Source organism: Cryptomeria japonica, chromosome 1, assembly GCF_030272615.1.
Source record: "Cryptomeria japonica chromosome 1, Sugi_1.0, whole genome shotgun sequence".
Lineage (NCBI taxonomy): Eukaryota > Viridiplantae > Streptophyta > Pinopsida > Cupressales > Cupressaceae > Cryptomeria > Cryptomeria japonica.
This window is the reverse complement of record NC_081405.1, coordinates 35,245,870-35,263,271: the sequence shown is the minus strand read 5'-3', so window position 1 is coordinate 35,263,271 and position 17,402 is coordinate 35,245,870. Positions and strand designations below refer to the sequence as shown.

Here is a 17,402-nt window from a genome sequence, read left to right as displayed (position 1 = left end):
TGACAACAAAAATTTTAATCAAAGGTTACATGAGGAAATTTTATTGGTCATAAGACTACTGCATAAAAGGCTATAAGTAATATTTTATGAGATGTTGAATAAGAAAGTGCCATGGTAAGGTGCCAGTTAGTAGATTTAGTGGGCCCATTATTTAAAGGACTTAGTTATTTTCATGGTTAGACAACAAGAAAAAGTAAAGAATGATATTTTTTGACTTGAAGCTTGACATAATCTCCACCCTCCATTCCTCTAATTTGCTAGATGGTGGAAGTTGTGAGTTTGGAAGTGGTAAAATATTGAAAGGCGTCCTTTGACCATAGGATTATGTGAAGAATTTCATATGGGCCATTATTTCTAGAGGGATGGCTATGTAAATATTTTCAAACTAATTTATGGAGCAATTAGTCCTATCTGTGTCGCCTTTTTAGATCCAATAGGAGAAAATTTAAAATTTAAAAGTTGTAACAATACACCCACCATTGAGAGCATTAACAATTGCAAGGATTCCCATATATTCATGAGAAGATTAAAACTTAAGTCACTCGCTTAACATAATCTCCATTATTTCTCCATTTAAGAGTCGAAAGCCACAAGCATCCAAAACAAATAAATATTCTAAATTTAGAGTCTTAGTGTTGTAGTGTGTGTCTTATATGTACTCCTTGCAAATGAATCAAAGCTTAAATATTCTATTATGCTATTCATCCAAAGCATATCCTATAGTTACCAACCATATGACAAGAGGTAACAAGCACAAATCATCTTCAAAAATCCCTAGGCCACAATAATTAACTAAAAAAAACTTTATATGTATTGGAGCTCCACTTAATCTTTCTCTCAATATAATGCTTTGTACTATTCTAATAAAGAATCTTAACAGAAGTTAGGATTTTTACCCACAACATAGATAACACCTTGATACAAGATGAGGTGGGTTATGTATTTGAGCCTAGGTAAATTCACCACCTTCTTAAGGGAGGGTACATTTGTTAGAGGCATGAAAAAGTATATAATATAACAATTATAAAAATAATTATAATTTTGTAATTTTGTAATCCATATTCTTACAATTTTATAATTTTTATAGATTTTTTACCAATTTCTTTCCAAAATATATGAAAACCTTAAACATACTTAAACGCAACAACAATTATATATATATATATGGTTTGTAAAAGACCTCTTCAAAAACTAAGATACAATATAGTTCTAGATGTTTGAAATGAATATTTTACCAAATGGTTCCTTCTTTAATGATGCCTCCTTGTCTTAAGCATTGAAGAGCCAAAATTGTCATCATTTTAAAGACCTTTAAAAAAATAGCATTATTCGATCAATATCTAGAAGGTTGGAGGCATCATAATTCTTTGCAAGCCCAAATTGCCGCATTTACCCTAATAGGAAAGAAGGACCTTTAATTTGAGCCTACCACTAAGATCCATGTGTAAACATTTTATTTGCCCAGCTTTAAGAAGCTTCTGCAACACCTTAATCCACGTGTTCCCTCTTGACCAATGGGGAAAGACCACACTTTATTACATATCGAAATGCCTTTTATGCCCTACCACATACATTAATTAACCATTGGTACAATCTAACAATTAGATATTAGATCAATAGTTCACACGCTAGGCATTTGGAACAATCACAAGTTTTGTTTGTTGCCACGTAGACCCTTTTGAAATTTAGTATACATTTTTCTACGGACCCGCCATATTGCATATTGAACCAAAATTATATGGATCCAACATTTAATACACCTAGCATTTAATATCAATAGAATGCATTAGTGGGTTGTGATAACTAAACATAAATGAAGACCCTTTTATTAATATATAAGTGTGGCATTAAGGGGGTTGTATTTGGAATATAAAAAAGTGCATTTTTGGATGATAATCAAAATACATAAAGTAAGGTCAATTGAAAAAGGACCTACTATGCATCAGCGAGCTTATACTCTAGTGGCTTGAAAAATCATATGTTTGCATCTCCAGCTCCTCTACCCTAAGCTCTAGTGGACCCATCACAAGAGCCAATAGTTGGACTCTCTCAATTGCTTGTGATGCCCTCATGACCTCTTTTAGCAACTCCACTTCACCCATCACTTTGTGTCACCTCGCTTTCTCATCCGCTCCAATTTGACATATGATGGAAAGGATCCATGGCTCAGTATAAGGCAATATTAGTTTCAGCTAGGTGCCCCCTCTTGAAAAAATCCTAATTCCCCCAATCACCATATCCAAAACCTATGACATATCGACTCTCCACCAAGCCTTGACCAACCTCATCATTAGAAACTTCATTGAATTTCTATCCTTCTACCTCCCAACAGCGATGCCACAATCATGGAAACATTGTTATTGTCAACCTTGAATTTGTGGGTCAAATTAAAAAAAATCTTCCCCCAAAATGAGCTTGATTGTCTATAGCTCTGCAATGTTGAAGATTTTGTGCATCCAATTTTACATCACCCCTCCCCTAAAGGCCATTTTTTGGTCTTTGGTGTTCAAGAAAATGGTCATGTTCAAGGCATATAGCATACTGTCCATACATAATGGAAAAAATATAGCCTCCATACCTTGTGTTTGTTGTCTTATCACCAGCATTTACTTCACCCATTTACCACCTTGCCAACCATTAATGGTTAATGTTATCAGTCAGCCTTTCACCCTCTTCAAGCTTGCATAGAACCAATAATCTGCCAACTTGTCATTTTGATGACTAACTTAGCCACTTTGTCTGCCATGTGGTTGCTCTCATGATATACACGCGACATTTTAAAATCCTTCAACTCGATCAAGCCTTCCCATTTTTGGGGGATGAATTTCTACAATTTTCAGTTCAAAGTTTCTCTACGATGAATGGTATTGATGATCATCAATTAATCCCTTTCTAAGTGCACTTTCTTGAACCCATTCGCTTATACAACTTGACCCTTATCTAGGCTACTTGGAACTTAGCCTCGTTATTGGTGTCATATGATAGTTTCCTCACTTGAACTGCCAAAATCCTTCATTCTTGATCATGAATAACATGTTGGCTACGAGTGTTGGCATTAATGTCATAATTTGCCATTGATGTTAGGTTTCACAACTAAAGGAGTGTTCATCATAGGAGAAGATTGTTGCTTGCATAGATGTTGCAAATGTTGTCCAAAAGTTGTCATACAAAGTTACAATGTTGTCATGGTATGATTTGATCATGATAGAAGGTTGCTCATGTATTGCACATTTGAGAAAATGATATGGAGTTGATGGGCATGTAGATGCAAGAATCATGGTGTGCTCAGATCAACTAATGTCGACAGTTTGGTGCTAGAATTAATTTCCCAAACTCTCTAACCTGATTAGGGTTTCTACATTGCTACATACTCCTTAAACTCTAAGTCTTTATTTGGGCATGAACACTTTTTTTTCTTTTATTTGCTCGGTAACTTAGTTTTTCCCGTAGTTGATTGCTTAAGTCGTGACTTAAGCCTTTGCAGTCATGGTTTTACTAGCCCCTCCTTCCTAATAGTCGCCAACCCGACTGAATACACAAACTTTATTATGTCTTAAGTCGATGGCCTAATGTTTTGTCTTTATCTAATGAATGGTCATGATGATATCTTTGAAGATTGGACGATTCTCATATTTTCGCAAGACGGCTGTGGGTTCCTCTACTTCTAGTTGCGAAATTGCAAAATGAGGACACATTAGCTTGTGACAAAAAGATCAAACTGCACATCCACAAAGAATGAGTGGGATCTCATCTCTTAGGCCACATTACTACAAGAAGATGACACATTATCAAGGATCAATGACTACCACACTTTCAAAATATGGCTTGTGGGACTTGGTATGCTTGTTGTGTGATATTATGCAATGGTGACATGCATCTATGGTGGGCCCAAACATAAGTCAATGTGGTTTACTAAGAGCTTACAACTCAAGCACCCACTCTTCCACGAAAGGGAAATATCAATGACTCACATTTAAATTGGTCAAACAACTAGCTCCTAAATTCAAAATTGAGTGTTTTGTCACTGATTGTGAAGTGGTGAAGAAAATGAGTTACAAGCCAACATGTTTGATGAATTTGATTGGTTTGGGAAATTCCTAGCTAACATATAAACAACAACAATTGCACATATGTATATAAGTAAAGGAGATAATTCCTTTGTGATCAATGTGTGTAAGAGGTATAGTGCAGGAGTAACAAAGAGGTTACCAGTGACAGATAAAGCTACTCTATGGTTCAAGCAATGCAAATCATGCTCTGTTATTCGATGCAGAGGTGAAGTGCTTGGTGGAGAACAGTGTGGAACGAAGATTGATAAATGACAAAGTAGAATTTCAAACTCCATTCTAACATTTTCTAATTTTGTCTTAGATTGAGGTATGTTTGATATTTAGTTGCGAGGTTGTTGCCTCCTTATTTGTATAGAGTTGGTGCCCAATTGATTTGTAGTCATATGGTTAAGAGGATTATAGTTTTCTTGAGTTGATGCCCAAATTGATATATTGGTGAGGGGATTGTAGTCTCCTAAATGTTGGTGCCTTCATAACTATTGTTTTCATTGTGAGGCTAGATTTGGGCAATAGATCCAAGCAACTTTCTCACCATGGTTTTTCTCTCCTAGGGTTTCAACGTTATATTTGGTGGTATGTGTATGTTTATAATGCTAATGCTCCTAACTAGTAATGGTTGGATTTAAAGTTGTCAAAATTTAATTTGTGATGATATACTAATCATCCCCCCTCTTAATATATTTGAGGGTGTCGAGTTCCCCAAGAGGCCCCATCAAAGTTCACCATCACCTAGTCATCATTTAGGATAATTCATCATTTATCTACTCTTATTTTTGAGATAGGTTCAACCCAAGGATGCCTACAAATTGGGGAAAATGAAGACCATTAGATTCTTGACAATTTGAAATTATTTGTAAGATTGGAGCTTGCCACGTATACTCTTTTAAATTTTGACAAGTTAATCATGGGGTTTCTACTTTAGAAATTTTCCTTAACATATTTTTGATTTAGGAAGAGTTTGTAATCCATGTGAAATTAACACAACACACACTTATGTGCTTTATGACTGAAATTTAGTCCATCCCATGTCGCAATATGACCTCATCCATGCCTCATGTTAGGATATACTGCACATGAAGACCCTTATGGTAGAATGACTTCATGCACATATGCACAAGCACCAATTTTAGATAGCTCCATGGAATTCTATGCATGATAGATAGTAATGTGCATACTTCTCAAGCACACCACACAAGGGTCTATATTCAAAGTTTCAACAATAACATAGATAGATCCTTATAATACTATTCCAAAATATGCGCAACTTATGCATAGTTGCACATGCATCCATCTTAGCATGCTAGTTTGACACCATAAGCATAAAAAACGTAGCAATTCATAAAACCACATAATTTAGCGATCCACCTAGATCCATAAGGTTTGACATCTATCACTCATTCATCCACATGTAAAGCACAGCATATATGCATGACATATACCTTCTATTTGAAAGCTTGGCTAATGATTGTATTGGTACAACCTCTTTACGTAGTTTGTATAGAGGATTTATAGATCGATATATGTAATACAATCTATTATGTGCCCATGTATGTAGCCTTATGAAAACATCATTTCTATGTGTTGTTCCTCTTTAGGGTGTCTTGGCAAATCAAGTGTATGCATTTTCTCTCCAGATAATCACAAGATCCTTCTTCCTATCTTATACGAGTTGAGTGATATTGTATGTACATGCAACATAATCGAATCCATGATAATCTTCTTCATGCATTTTTCATGTGTTTACTTTAGTAAGCCATCACATTAAATAACAAAAAACCTACAACTCAAGCCTTTTATTGGAGTAGATCCATTTCAACTAGTTTGGTCATAACTTTACCTATATATGAAGTTATCGTTTGGTTTTAGATAGAAAATAAATCAATATTAAACTATAAAGGCTTCATCTCATGTGGATTATCATTACACATCTCTATTCATGTTCAAGACATCTTAATACTCTCATCCTCCTTTACACCACAACACAAAAAAAGATGCAAAGTTGATATTTTTCAAGGGAAAAGACTATCAACTATCATCCTTAGCTAGAATTGATAATTCACTTATGGGGATCAAACTTCCTTGAAGTTGAAAGCAGTGGCTTTAATAAATGTGCATCACTCACAAAGTTATATCTCACTACTTTAGTCCTTAGTGGCATCACTATATCCAAGGACAAAAACATCCACTGCCTACAAGAGCAACGTTGAGCTTTCTATGTTACACGAGGTTTCTTTATGATCACCCCTATAGCTATGGGCAAAGCTAGAGGAGAAGGTTATGAATTTTTCCTTCCTTTATCATTTGCACAAAAAGTAATGAATATTATGTCTAAAGTGACAACATGATCACCAATGTCATCAAGACAAACTCATATTGGTCGCAATCACATATCATCTACTATATGTTGCACAATTGATTTTATAAAAATTCACACTATTCCCTATATTGAATTGAATTCATTCTTTTCTTGTTGATCAACATCAAGAATACCACCTACACTCATCCAACTAACACATAAATACCATATTCAATGAGTTACCCATACAAACCACAACATACAAACAATTTGTGTAGGAACATTTGACTATTTCCTAAGTGTATATTTAAAAAAGGCTAGCCTCCAGATTTTTACTTGTAATAGGTAATGTTTGTACACACAATGTATGCCCTCAATTCTCCTTGAGACAAGGCACATGAAACCTTTGCAAATTCACTTTAATGACAAAGATATTGGTTTGGCTAAACCTAGCTTGTATAATTCTAGAAAACAACCATATTAAAGCATATTTTAGTAAAGCTCAACACAATCACACATAAAAACAACTGCAACATTCTATGCTAATGAACCACTTCCTATTTTGGTAATGCTAGGTTAAATCATTGGTATTGTTGATCACTAAAATTGCTTTCAGGGATACAACCTTATGGGAAACTCAATGATGGGGGACTTGCACATTTTCACTGAGTGACCTCCAGGATTTTAGAAGCCGACTCTTCATTCATTGAGGGGGGAGAAAAGGGAAAGGAATAAACATAAAAGTAAAATCTATTTTAAAGCAATGCACTGAATTGATTTTAAGAAAAATACACCACACGTCCACCATATAACAAGTGCAAAAACGTAGTTTAATCAGTAGAGTATTAAGCATATATTTCTAAAGTTATATAAGAATTTCAAAGATGCACAGAAAACTATCAATGCACATTGAACGACAGTAATCATAAAGGTCGCAGGCATGATTTGATTATCCTTTCTTCATAAATACAAACACAGATTAAAGGCCAAATTCCTACATAATATTGGTCTATATCTTTCTCATAAAAGTTTTGAACTTTTGCAAGGCAAAAATCACTATTCTTATAGACTAGGAGCTAACAACCCTCGAGATGGGAAAATAGAAAAACATCCTCCAAAGGCACCGCTGACAGCTCCTTCACATTCGACAAAATGCAAAAACCTGCAAATGAAACCACTTTTGGCTTCTAGCGAAACTGTATTTGTTATTTAGTTATTTGGATCAAAAAGATCTCTCGACGGTACACTTGCAACTGAAAATGTGAAACCCTTTGGGCCACTGCTATGGAAGACATGTGGGAACACAAGGGAGAGAGGGTTGGGCTCTACGAACTGCAACCTCAAGACTTATTGGGGAGCTGCCAACATCGCGACATCCCCCTTTGAAAATGGTGGGCCCAACCCTCTTGGTGCAAAACAAACGCCATAAAACAAAACTCCATGTGTCAGGAGTGCACAACTTAATCAACAAGGCAACAAAAGGGTGGTAGGAACGAGCGTCGTGCCAACACATGGCGGGCGCGAGCCAACCTCTTCAAAACATGGCATGGACAAAATAAAGTACACAACTTTTTGGTGAATTTTGGGATAATCCTACTTGCAAGGTGTTGATACCCAAAAATTTTTGTTACAGCCTAGATTTATGCATATGTAGGGAAAAGTCGGTCAAGGACCTGCTGCAAAGGGACCCAATCATTCTCCGAGAGTTGTTCTTGAGATTCGAGGATTTGATAACTCTAATCAACGAAAATAATCTCATGAAAAGGGAGGTCGCCCAACTCATTATTAACCAATTCAAACAGAGTATAGCGCTGAGCTAAAGGATGCAACAATTATTCGACCTCAGTGGCAATAGGGGGGAACACTTAGATCTTGGAGGAAAGTTTGCTCTTGTTGTTGTTGCTTAATCAAGGTCACGATTTTCTCAACTTTCAAAACTAAATCATCAAGGGGAAAAGGAGAGGGTAGTCGAGACCTACAAAACGTTCAAAATGTTCTTTGACATTCGATACCAAGGATTTGAGTGAGCTTAAAGTGGACACGACCCATGTTGCTGCTCAGTGTAGACTTATGAAACTGTTAGCCTTTCTAACCAGCTGCTTATGATCATTTACCTCTACGGTTGTCAATTCCTCCTCGGAAGTGGTATATAGCCACTTGATCAATTTTTGGGCATCGGGAACCTTGGGAGCAGTAGACTGCGTGAACTCATTGATGATAACACTCGTCTCAACACATAAATATTGCACATCAACTAGGAATTTCAGGGCTAGCTGCAAAACAAGGTAGAATTGTTTCACCTTTTCCCAATGCAAAACATATAACTCCTAGATGAAAGAGGTGAAATATGTCGGATCAGCGGCCGGAACATCGACAGGTTTTGATAAGAGAGCAATTTCCTCCTCTTTTGTCCGGATATCCACATACAACTCTCTAACCTTTTACTCTGCCACAGATGCTTGATGTTCCAATGCAATGACTCTTATACTCTTGTCCTGCAACTTGCCTTGCATTTGGGTCATGTTATTGCGTTCACTCTCCAAGACTTACTTTAGATCCTGGAGTTCTTTATCTAATTGGGCCTTCCTGTTCTACCATTCTTGTGTTGCCTGTTCTTTTTCCTCTTTCTCCTCAGAAAGGAGTGCCTTTTTGAGTCAAATTCCGAAAGAGTCTATCTTTATCTTGTCTCGCATCCTGCAATTGGATTTGGATCTGAGTTATGTCCAGGGAGTCCGCTTGGAGTTGTAGCAACTCTTGTTATTTATTGTGGAACTTCTTGTTCAATTAAATTATTTTCTACTTGCTCGGCCTGCAACTAAGTTGTCACAATGTTTAGAGCACTTTGCAACTTTTGTCTTTTAACCCTCTCCTTCTAGACATCAGCTTGAAGGCAAGATATTTCAACATTCTAAGCTTTCTCTTCCACTCTATAACGGTCGACCGTAGCTTTGACATGGCTCAATTCCTCTGTGAGCTTCTCCATGCGCTTGCTCCTTTTGAGGAAATCAGATCACACAACCTTCTGTGTCTCCTCCATCATCTCTACTTTGTCATGTGGGCAAGCTTGTTTCAAATCTATACCAACGACATGCAATGAATAGTCGGCAGACTGCATTTATCCCTGTGGTTTGATGACGTTAGGAAACATAGTCGCGAACATTATGTTTTGGCTCTCTTCATTGAAATGCATTTGGATACTGGGATGGGTAGGCTTCCGAAAATCTTTTTCTTTCCGCTTTGCAACCCTCTGAACTTGAGCCAATTTAGAGGAGTTCATATGTTGTATGAAATCTGAGGGAAATAGAATCACTTGCCTTGCGAAGGGAGCGCTAAGAGGAAGAGTGAAAGGTATTGAGACTATAGGATCTCTTAGTTGCATGCGTATTGGTTGGGGAAGAGTAGCAGGAGAGAAAGGAGGAATACCGAGCATAGCGCCAACGGGAGGAAAAAAAATGAACCAGCACTTGAAGATGCAATAGGCGGGGGGTTGCAAATCCTAACATTCATGCGATTGAAAAAGTGGAAGTGAATTGAAAAGGGGATCCTGAGGATTGGGAAATATCATGCGGGGACGCCATAGAAAAACTAGCGGATGCAGGGGACGATTCAGATTGCAATGCAACTACATAAGTTGTAACTAAAGCGGACGAAAAAGTAGTAGCAACTCAAACTGGAGGAATGGTAACAGTGGGAGCAACCAAAGATTTAGAAGAAAGAAGAGGGGGAGAAAACAATACCTGAGCCGAAGATGCTGCTATCATTAATGAAATTTGGGTTGCAATAGGTACTTGGGTCTGGGTTCTCTCTGAAACTTCTGCTAATGTCTACTTCTTCCTCGAAGGAGAAGAGCTCGCGCATACCTCACTAGTCATTTTGATTAACAATTGGGAATGAGGTTTTCTAGTAGGCTCGACAATGGCGAATGATATGGTCGCTTGGTTTGTTGAATCTAACTCAACCTCCTTCCCTTTACCAGTCTATTTTTGAATATGCTGATGTGGGGTTGATTCCTGAGGGTCAGTGCCACCTAAAGGAGAATCATCATCATCCTCTACATCTACATTGTATTTGTCCCACCCCTCCTTGAAAATTTCATTCAGAGGGTAGTTTCCTATCGAAACTCAGAGCTGCTGAACTTCCTGCTGGTATGTCCAAAAAGCTAACCTCTTCCCTTGCGACCATTTATCATCATCCATCTTCTTAAGCAAAGTGGCAGGAATTGGTTTAACTAGATTCACTTTTGCAGTTGGGGTGTAAAACTGTAACCATGGCGGTTGCTCCTTGATGAGAATAGCGTCTAGGTCCACATACAACCGAGAATCATCTTTCAGAGGGTTAATCCAGGCTTGCCAGGATTCGTGCTGCACATGTGCTACAAGATTATTTCTTTTTGCTAAACAACCATCTGGGTCATAGCTCCATGGGTCATTAGGTATCAATATTATGAATTGCTTTAAATTCTATCTTATATAGAGGCTAGCTTCTCTTGACAAGGATGAATAATTTTAATTACACCTTGATCTCCTTTTAGTATAAAAGTATAGAGGTAAGCTCCCTTCAATATCTACAAGCATACATAATCAAGATTGTGATTCAAATTGTAGCTACACTATCACACTTTTCAACCATAATCAGTTACTAAGTAGAGGTAAGATTGCTTTGGATCTTCACTAATTCTTGAGCTTTGCAAAAAAAATCCAACTTAAAAATCTGCAATTCATTAGTATGCACACAGAACACTAAGTTGTGCCTCACACACTATCGGACCCACTTTTGACACTAACACTTTCCAATATTTTACACACAATGAGGACATAGTTCTACAATCAAGGGTGCATCAAGTCCCACCTTTTGTGTTGACATAGGTTTGGGCCTTTTTAGCGTAATAAGGATTCTACTCTACAAGAATGGGCAAAGTGATCTACATACAACCATGCAATGATTCAACATGGTTGGTAGTTTTTTTAGATTAACACTAGTTAAGTCCTTTAGTTGTGCATTAGATGCAATTGAGACTATTGCTCTACAAGAAAGGGTGAAATGACATGTGCATACTTTTACAGGGCATCACACTTTTGTGCAATTGCTTGCTTTCAATGTATCTCAAGTTGCATTATGCTCTTGTGGACACTTCACATAAGGAAGAATTCCACTCGAAGATCCTTTCATTAAAAAACTCCATGCACCTATGCATAAGCACTAATTTAGATAGCTTCATGCAACTTTGCATGTAGATAATTGTTCACATTTTCAATCAAACCATGCAAATTTAGGGACTTGCATTTAAAGATTTAATGATAGCATCAACAAATCCTATCACATTATTCTAAAATATGTGCAACATGCACATAGGTGCACATGCATTTGCTTTAGCAGGCTAATTTGATACCATAAGCTTCAAACATATGAAAACCACACAAGCACACAATATAGTTATTAACCTAACAACACATGGGTCTAATATTTGCCACCTACTCATTCACTTGTAATGCACACCATACACGTCATTTGCTAGCCTTCTATTTGTAGGCCTAGTTAATGGCCGGTGTATTGGTACAACCTCTATAAATGTTTTATGCAGAAGGTTTCCAAATCAATGCATAGAGTACAATATATTACGGGCCATTGTATGTAGCCTTATGGAAACATGATTACAATGTGTTGTACCTCTAGGGTGCCTTGACAAATGGAGTATACACATTATTTCCTAGCCTAATCATGAGACTCTACTTCCCATCTCAACAAGTATATAACATTGTTTGCACATGAAACATTGTTGAATATGTGATAGTATTCTTCTTGCATTTGTCATGCGCTGAATTAACTAAGCCACCACATTATATAAAAAATACTTCTACAACTCAAACTTTTCCATTAAAGTAAACCTATTTCCACTGGCTTGGCCATAACTTTTTCTATATATGAATTTGTCCTATGATCTTAGATATAAATCATATCATTATTGGAGTGTAAAGGTTTGATCTCATGTTGAATATCATTAGACATCTCTATTGATGCTTAAGGCATCATAATGTCCTCATCACCCTTTACACCACAACACAAAGAAAGAAGATGCAAACCTAAGCTTTTCCAAGGGAAAGAACTATCAAATATCATCTTTGGCTAGAATTAATGATTCACTTATGTGGAGCAAAATTATTTGAATTCAAAAGCAACAAATTAAAGACATATTGATCGCTCTCAAAGTTGTAGCTCACCAATTTAGTCCTTAATAGCTTCACTACAATCTAGGACAAAGAGCCCCACTACTTGTAGGAGCTACACCGAACTCTCTATGTTGCACAAGGTTTCATTATGCTCGCTCTTATAATTACGGGCAAAGCTAAGGGAGAAGGTTATGAAGTCTTCCTCCCTTGGTCGTATGGACAAATAAAAATGACTATTTATCTAAAGTGACCATGATTACCAATGCCATTAATCCAATCTCGTATTGGTTACAATCGCACATCGTCTATTGTAGGTTGTATAATAGATTTTACAACAATCTACACTATGCCCTACAATAAATAACTTCATAATCTTCTTACAAGTAGACATAAAAAATACTACCTACACTCATCCAACCAACATATAAACACCATCTTCAATTGTTGACCCATGCAAACCATAATATCTAGAACAATCTATGTAGGAACCTTCCACTATTCCCTAGATCCATCTTTACAAAAAACTAGCATCCATAATTTTGCTACAAAATATTAGCATCTAATTTTTTCATGTATTTGTCATGTCTTTACTTTGCTTAATCCATAACATTATATAAAAATGCTTACACAGCTTGAACTTTTTACTTGAAATAAACCTATTTCTTTTACTTTATCCTCAATTTCCTTCTATTTTCTTTCCTTCTCTTACTCTTTCAACTCCTTTTCTCCTTAATCTTTCCAGTGACCCTCGAACCTAGTGCCACCCATACCCTCTTTCCACCTTCCCTCCCTCTCTTCTTTTTAGCACCTTGGTCTACAACAAATTCATTTCTTCTTCTCTAGCACTCTTCATCCTGATGATGGATCACAGAGTATGATCCAAAACGTTGATATAAAAAGCACTCACACAATCGAATCTAGAAACTAGACACATAAACAACACAAACTTTAATTCTACCGATTATATATATACCATTACCTACACTAATACCATAATACCGTATTAAGTATTTGTCCATCTTGCTCATATAAAAGATACCTTATATAGAACATTCTCTAATCAAAGTAACCCAAAATGGTCATGGGTAATCCTAACTTTCCCCCACCAGTTTTTTCCGTACCTAAGGTGTGGTATGAACATAGAAAGGAGAGTCCCCAGTTCTAAAGGAGGAAATTTGAAGCCCCATGCGGAAGATCCTCCTAATCCTAATGGTAAGAATGAAAGTGAAGTCCAAGCTTAGAGTTGACGCATAGAATAGCAATTAATGTCCTCACATGGTATTGCACCGTTTTTAGCGAAGGCACGGTTTCACGTGGCACATGGACACTTTATGCAAATATTATATCCCCCTTACCCATGCCTCTTTATCATACCTTCTATACCTAAAATATACACCTTTTTCCATTAAAAAACACCCCCACCTTAGTTAGTTAGGGATTTCATGAATGAGGATTCCCCCCTCCTTTTTATTATCATCATTATTTTCGACCCTTCTTCATTTCATTCCCGCGTGTTGTGCTGTGAAGTGTGAATGAAGGAAAGAAGAGGCCTTCATTATTATTAGAAGAATGGAATTAGATAGAATGAAAACATTACTACTTTTTTTTGACCTTAGGGAGGGGGGAAGTCTGTGGGCCCCTTTTAGGAAGTATGTTTTAATGTCCGGCGTAAAACGGGGGCCGATAATGACGGAGCGGTGGGTCCCATGGGGCACAAGGCGGCTAAGGCTAAGTCTACAAAACCCTAACCCTGGTTAAGAAAGTAGAAGGAATCGGATTATCTATCCTTTGTAAAATAAAAGATAAAAAGGGTTAAAGCGCCAAAATGCCGAAAGGATAATACTCTTATTTGACTGTCTCAGTTGGTTTGGTTCGTTATTGTTCGTTGAGTGTGAACCCGTTGCGTGGAACATATCAAGTGGTCTGATGTGACAAGTGACAGTGATTGTACGGCAAAGGAGCTTCAAGCGCAAGGAACCTAAACACCTAGATTAGCTCACGGGTTAAGCGGTGTAATATTATGGGTGTTTTGAAGTTTTTAACCTTGGGGAGAAGCGGGAGCGGGAGTGTTTTAGTGCTTGGGAAATTGACGGTGGGGATTGGTTGTTTGGGATGAGAACACGGTGGGGCCGTTGATTTTGTGTAGCTTTGTGGGTCAGCGTCTCAACGTGGGGTGTTTTCTTGTTTTGGATTTTGATTTTACCGCTGAATTTCCGTTGCATTGTGGGAGTGTAAGGGTGTGATTTTAATCATGTTTAGGACATGATGGATGGCGTTATACTGTTGATGGGTCATCATCAAAGCTTGGAGTTAATGCGGAGCTGAGCACAATAAGTAGTGGTGCTTGTGAGCCAGGATCCCTCACCGAAGTTGTCGTTTTTGCTCTGCTCTTGCGTCTTTGCTGCAACAAGGAGGAGTTTCGAGGAAGGTATGACTGACTGACTTTCAGTCTCTGCAATTCAATCATACAATGGTTGGGAAGTCCGAGTGGGATCTAGTACTGAACCTGTATGCACAATGCAGGTTGTTAATGAAGGAATAGACTGATTTTGTAGTGTGTTTTTGTTTGTGTTCTGCAGATGGGGATGGGATTGAGGTGTTCCGTTGTAGTTCTGCTTTCTCTTATTCAAGGCTATGTGGTGTTTGGGCGAATACCCGGGGTTTTTGGGCCGGGTGCATGGACCGAAGCTCATGCTACATTCTATGGAGGGAGTGATGCGTCTGGAACGATGGGTAAGTAGTACATTTGCAATTTGGATTCTTAGCATTTCAATGAAATGATTGTCTCCAGATCTGGGGCTTTGAGCTCGTTCTTCATTGTGGGTTTGTTTTGTTTTTCATTTGGGTATTTGCAGGGGGTGCTTGTGGGTATGGAAATCTTTATTCACAGGGCTATGGAGTTCAAACTGCTGCACTGAGCACTGCTCTTTTCAATGATGGGCTGAGCTGCGGAGCCTGCTTCGAGATCAAGTGTGTGAATGACCCAGAATGGTGTCATCCCGGCAGCCCTTCTATCTTCATCACTGCAACCAATTTCTGCCCCCCTAATTATGCTCTTCCCAATGACAATGGCGGCTGGTGCAATCCCCCACGCCCCCATTTCGACCTCTCCATGCCCATTTTCCTCAAGTTCGCAGAGTACAGGGCCGGCATTGTCCCTGTTCTGCACAGAAGGTAAGCAATGAAACAATGAATGCCAAGTAGTTAGTAAGCATGCCATCAGTAAAATAACCTAAAAATGTATGTGCATTTTGCAGGGTTCCCTGTGCGAGGAAAGGGGGCGTGAGGTTCACAATCAATGGATTCCGGTACTTCAACTTGGTGCTAGTGACAAATGTGGCGGGTGCAGGGGACATTGTGAAGGTGAGCATAAAGGGTGCTCGAACAGGGTGGATGCCAATGTCAAGAAACTGGGGCCAAAATTGGCAGTGCAACACAGTTTTGGTTGGCCAAGCTCTGTCATTCCGAGTGACTGGTAGTGACCGCAGGACCTCCACATCCTGGAACATTGCCGCCCCAAATTGGCAGTTCGGCCAGACATTCAGCGGAAAGCAGTTCCGAATCTAGAAGCTTATTTCAGGGTTCCCTCCATCTTCCTCATCTTTCTTATATTGTTGTGCCCACTATCATATTTGTCTTTTTCCATTCCAATGGGACTATGCATCTTTGAGTACCAGTGGACTGTTCTGTCATGGATGACAGACAGAAGAAGATAAGTTGTTTTATCTTCTCTTCTCTATCCGTCCATCCTATCCTATATTTTTGACTTACAACATGTTATCTTGCGGCTGAGGCGGAGAAAACAGAGAAGCCCGTCCGCAAACACACTGTATTGAATGAATGCTCTCTACTTTACTAATTACGTTTGTAGTTTTACATCTACTACTCTTCCACCACCACTGTTCTTCCCTCTGCTAAAACTAGCAGGGATGGAATCCAGTTAGATTAGGGTTAGCTAGATTTGGAGAGGATTGTTAGTTAGTGGCTATAGCCAAAGGAATGCTGTGTGCTACATCTACATCCCATTTGTCATGTATGTATTGCTGTTTTTTGATAAAATGTCATATAATATATAAAAATATATTTTAAGTATTTTACCTGCTGTCTTAAAATCGCTACCATCTCTTTTCTGAGCAATGCGACATGAGCATCTTTTTTAACAATGCTGAGACTTCTTTTTGTTCATACTTGGGGTTTATTTTATAATATCTGAAGCAGCAAAATCTGGTATATAAAGTCCATCTTGTGGGGCTTCACATCATAAAGAAAACGCGGTTTCTGAGTCACGCTTTTCAAAGGGTATCACGCGAAATTGTCAATTCTTAACACAGTGCATTGCATGTAATGGGGGTATGGGATCCAACTAAATTTTTTTCTGCTATTGCATGCCATCCGTACGAACGACGAAAGCGATTTGTCGGACAGCGATCCAAGTCTTACCCCACTTTCGGTTGATATGATTGTTCCGGCGTGCTGTAAATCGTAATATATATATTCTCAAAAGATTTCTCATCCTTCCGTCCGGGCCTTCCTAGTGATTTTTGTGAGAACCCGAGGAATAAAAGGCGATTAAGGAAATATTTTAACCTGACCCCATAATACGTGTAAGATGTCTGTAACTCGTGCACCGATTTTTCTTCCTGGAGCTTTGTGCCGCCGGAGCTTCGACAATCTATTCTATCGGTTGATATTTGGACGCATTTTTCTTTTTACGAGGAAACACCCGCGAATTTTATGTTTTCTGTGAAATTCTTTTTGACTTCTAAGACGTTGAATTTAAATTCTCGGCCACTGGACTCTACCAGACTTTGTACTTAAGATTTAAAAATAATTTGTTCGGGAACTGAAATGCCTTTTCTGTCACTGTAT

At 38.1% G+C, this 17,402-nt stretch overlaps 1 protein-coding gene across 1 annotated transcript; it reads left to right on the top strand.

Moving 5' to 3' along the window:
• Window positions 1–14,803: 14,803 nt before the first annotated feature.
• On the top strand, window positions 14,804–16,630 carry LOC131048651 (expansin-A4). Its single transcript, XM_057982691.2, has 4 exons — window positions 14,804–14,961; window positions 15,113–15,266; window positions 15,389–15,707; window positions 15,791–16,630. Exons 2-4 carry the CDS (start codon window positions 15,113–15,115, stop codon window positions 16,098–16,100), a joined length of 783 nt encoding a protein of 260 aa, XP_057838674.1. The 5' UTR covers window positions 14,804–14,961; the 3' UTR covers window positions 16,101–16,630.
• Window positions 16,631–17,402: the final 772 nt, after the last annotated feature.

Excerpts from the sequence above, each read along its gene's own strand:
- LOC131048651 (XM_057982691.2), top strand. The coding sequence starts at position 15,113 with ATGGGGATGGGATTGAGGTGTTCCGTTGTAGTTCTGCTTTCTCTTATT. Across the intron at positions 15,267-15,388 it reads TGATGCGTCTGGAACGATGG|GGGGTGCTTGTGGGTATGGA; the intron begins GTAAGTAGTACA and ends GGGTATTTGCAG. Across the intron at positions 15,708-15,790 it reads GTCCCTGTTCTGCACAGAAG|GGTTCCCTGTGCGAGGAAAG; the intron begins GTAAGCAATGAA and ends TGCATTTTGCAG.